Source organism: Manihot esculenta, chromosome 15 (assembly GCF_001659605.2).
Source record: "Manihot esculenta cultivar AM560-2 chromosome 15, M.esculenta_v8, whole genome shotgun sequence".
Lineage (NCBI taxonomy): Eukaryota > Viridiplantae > Streptophyta > Magnoliopsida > Malpighiales > Euphorbiaceae > Manihot > Manihot esculenta.
Genome location: NC_035175.2, coordinates 3,673,540 through 3,677,814, shown reverse-complemented (window position 1 = coordinate 3,677,814; position 4,275 = coordinate 3,673,540). Strand labels below are relative to the sequence as shown.

General features: G+C 39.8%; 1 protein-coding gene across 1 annotated transcript; it reads right to left on the bottom strand.

Annotated features, from left to right (window-relative positions):
* Positions 1 to 314: 314 nt before the first annotated feature.
* Positions 315 to 3,340, bottom strand: LOC110601909 (beta-amylase 1, chloroplastic). Its single transcript, XM_021739304.2, has 4 exons — positions 2,556 to 3,340; positions 1,781 to 1,991; positions 1,523 to 1,633; positions 315 to 1,429 (listed from the first exon to the last, which is right to left on the bottom strand). The coding sequence occupies exons 1-4, from the start codon at positions 3,173 to 3,175 to the stop codon at positions 623 to 625; spliced, it is 1,749 nt and encodes a 582-aa protein (XP_021594996.1). The 5' UTR covers positions 3,176 to 3,340; the 3' UTR covers positions 315 to 622.
* Positions 3,341 to 4,275: the final 935 nt, after the last annotated feature.

The window sequence follows — 4,275 nt, the reverse complement described above, 5'->3', positions numbered from 1 at the left end:
TCAGCCATGTATGTCCAGTCTACGTGCACGTGATTTTCTTTCTGACGTTCACAACTTGCCTATTACTATATGATTGCTCTTACGTAAAGAAGCCTGCTCCCGTCCTTTAGCCATAGATTGCATTTGTGCAATCACATGCTTATTAATTGCCCTACATAAATGATCTCCTTTTATTTTTCTGGACGCCACTTGCTTCTACAAATTCAAGAAACGCTTTATTGGACACTCGACACATCAGATGCCGACAGCTCAACGATGATGGAAAAGCTCATGATCGCGAGAAAATATCACAGCTTACTCGTGGAATGATAAAATTTGCACAAATATAAGCTGGAGATTTGCTTGCCTTATTCAATACTAAAATAAGAGTTTATTACATAATCTGATTGATCACCAATCTACAACTAGCTTGTCGAGGAAGAACGAAAAATAAAATACATTTCATTCGTATAGCATCAGGCCATGTTTCAAGAATTAACTTAAACATATTTTTGTTTTTTTTTTTTTTTTACCTCCATTTAGGCCTCCGGCCAAACGTCTATAGCTATAGCATAAAAAAGGCAGCTATAACAAAAGCTAATTTAGAGTTGGTTGCCCATGCCATGGTATAGAATTCAAATGCTTAGTGCATTAGAGCCACTGCAGCCTGCTGCACTAAAGGCTGACTTATGTGCACAAAATGCTCAGCTTCCCGCTCAACCTGCTCCCAACACCGTTCGGCATTCTTCCCTTCCTTCATCTTCTTCACAAAACCCACGAAACGTCTCCAGTTATCTTCTTGGAACAAATGAGGACTCATCCTCAAGTATGTAAAGGCACACATTTCCCTGTCACCTGAATTACAATCGACATTCAGTGATGCTGCCTGCAAGATTTGCTCGTGTGCATATTCATCGTATCGTGGCAACGCATTTTCCCCGGCTAGTGGAATCTGGGCTTTCTGAGTTGCTAAAGCCACCTGCTGCACAAGCTTCTCTGGTGCACAAAGGGCATCCTGCGGCTGCTCATGATCACGCATCTCGATACAAGTGAAGTTGAAAATAGCACCATGGCGTCCTAACATTTGTGCAATAGGAAGGTAACCATCCCGATATCTTGTGTTATAATACCCAGCTGTCAGCTCTGGGGCATGAGACCTTGTCCCATAGTGCCAATGAATTCCTGCAATCTTTACTGAGATTTTTACATTGGAGTTCTCAAAGATGGCCTTGGCTGATGAAAGTATCCTGTCACCATGGTCTAGGAGCATCTGAGAGTACCAATTAAGGAAAAATTCACCATAAGGACTGATCCAACCACCATTTTCTTTACGAAAGAATTGGGTATCTTCTGGCCAGTTGTTATAGTGACCAGCATCAGTAGGACCTGTGCTACCCCATTCTGGCTTACCAGCAGCTTCAGCTGCAGCTTTCAGGCTGCTAAGCATGTACTGTATCGTGTTGTACAAAATCAAGTTAGAAACAAAAAATTGCGAATTGCGGGTGTAATGGCTTTATTAATAGGTGAGAATGATTTTAACTACCTTGTCATAACATTGGAAAGCTCCAATTCCAGGAAATTTCCATGTCCCATTCTGTTCTGGGTAGGAGGGGTAGCGCAGCTCACCTGCTGGACCCATCCCCACTTGAATTTCCTGAAATAAACAGAATTTTAACTATTCAGAGAGAACCTCCTTTAAATTTGTTTAATCAACGAATCGAAATCCAAAGAAAACTCCATGGAACCACGACAAGTATAAAATACATCGACGAGAGTTTATTAAACAGCAATGAGTAATTACCACAATGGTATCACCAAGAAGGTTTTTGAAGTTGTCTCTGAAGGCTCGCATGAAGTCGGAGTAACATTGCACGGGCGTTCGGCCTTTGAGGACCGGAAGGGTATCACAGCCCAGAGATATATATTCATAATTCCTTCTTCCCCACTGATCAGTGTATGCAAGATCTTTATCTTTGTCGACCTCCTCCCCAACCCACTTAGGCAATGGTATACTGCATGCAAGAAATTAATCATTGTTATTCGGGAAGACGAGTATAAACCTCAAACGCGAAGAAAGAAACAATAATTTTCCCGGGGGTCATGTTCCAATCCTAGGAAACAAACCACGAAATTCGAAAAACTCTTTCAATAAGCAACACTCAGTTTAGCTGCACACGAAAATTCTAACTTGCTTCTCTACGTCTCCATGTCATATTACTACTATTACGTGTGAACGAACACAGGCGCGTGTACATCATGTCCAGAACAGCGATGCTACCCATTTCAAAATATGAGTAGGGAAAATTACAATCAAATCCCTAATTTTTTACGAAATTTATTAATTAGCTCTTATTTTAAAATTGCCATAATAACACCTCTAATCAATTTGTAAAAACAAATACTTTAATTTTTTTTATACAAGATTATTATCCGTCTTTATAAAATAAGTATTTGTTCTTGGGATAAATTAATAAATTCTCTAAAAGTTTAAATATCTAATGATAATTCTCAGGAAGATCAGGAACGAAACTCCCACAAGGAGGGGAAAAAAAAAGAGCTAAAATAAATATACTTACGTGCAGGAGTCGCCGACGTTGCCTCCACACTGGTGAAACGACATCACTGCCTGAACCTTAAGCCCATGTCGTTTAGCCATCTGCAAAAGCTCACTGTACCCTCCCCAGTTATACACCCCAGGCGCATCTCTCTCAACCAATCCCCACCACACGTCCATCATGATCCCTTCAACTCCGGCGCTCTTCAACGCCTGCAAACTGGCGTTCATCGCCTTCCTCCGGTTCACGGTGTTGCCCATCGTCACGCTGTCCAACGGCATCATCACGTACACCGGCACACCACTCCCTTTCTCCTTCACAGAACCTTCTTTATACATCCTCTCTTCCCCTCCCGTTTCCCTCTCCAATGTCGTCGCCTCAGCCGCAAAAGCACGGCAAGCAACCGACAGATCTGCGCGGATGCCGTTCAGTATTGGAGAACCGCAAGGGCTCGTCGGCTGAGATTTCTGCTCCACAGCGTCTGGGTTTTTAATTTCGCACCGTATATTTGGAGTAGGAGTTTTCCAAACCGCAGCAGCGCTTACCGTCGACGTAGATTCACTAGTGGTTGTGGTGATGGGTCCTGTTGAGATTGGAGTTCCCGCAAGTGCTCCGATCTGGTGGGTAATGTTCATGGCCATATTTGAGTATATATTTCTTTTTATTGTTTTTCTAGATAAAGTAATAGAAAATGTGAAAGAAAATTAAGCCTTTTTCTTTTCTAGGCTATCTTTCAGAATAGAAATCTCTCTCTCTATCCTATGGATCGCGAACTTCGGAAATTTTGAATGTGGAGGAAATGGCTAGTGAGCGGGGATGCTATATTTATAGAGATCGACAAAGCATAATAACATTAAAATAATCATCAGATTAACCGTCAACTTCGCGACACGTGTTCCAATGCTACGTGGCGTCAGGGAATGCAAGGGAGGAGGCGATGGCTACGATCGCTCCGGTGCTAGTGAGGATGGACGGTGAGATGCAAATGCGCGTGAACGAGCCATCGAAAAGCAACTCCCTTTTTTATCCAATTTTAACAAAAAACAATTTGAAATAAATAAATATTCTTACTTGATAATTTAAAAAAATTAAATATCAATTTTATCTCATTTTCTTCTCTTTATTTTTAAAAGAAAATAAAAAATATTCATAAAAATTACGTAACTATTTTCATTTTAAATTTTTTAAATGTAAAACTATAAACTATAAAACTCCTTTAACAGAAATAAGGTTTTTATTTTTCTTTCATTAAAACAAAAGTAAGAAAATTTGAGTTAACAGATTTTCAAACACGAAGCAAGTCTGGTAAGAGTGAAAACAAAAAAAAAAACAAGAAAATGAATGAACCGACGTAGGAAACGGAGGAGACACGTGAGAGGAAGAGAGTGGTCACGTGTCCAGTCCGTCAGTTATGGCCTAAAACATGTTATTGGGTGGTGTTTTGTCTGTGAGCTGATTTTCTAAGGCTACTCTGACGTCCCGAAGGATCGTGGAAGGTGTAGTTAAAGAAGTGACTAACACGTGGCTGGCGGAGGATAAAAGGGCGGTTGTATTGTCCAATCATCTTCAGCTTGTGACGCGTACATAAGCTTAATGAGATGAAATAGTAATTTCACTAAGATAAATTGTAAAATTATTTAAATTTTCAAAGAGAAAATTACTTTTACATTTTTTAGATATATCTTAATTAATATTTATATTTCTATATTTTAAAATTTAATGATTCGTCTCTTATATTTTA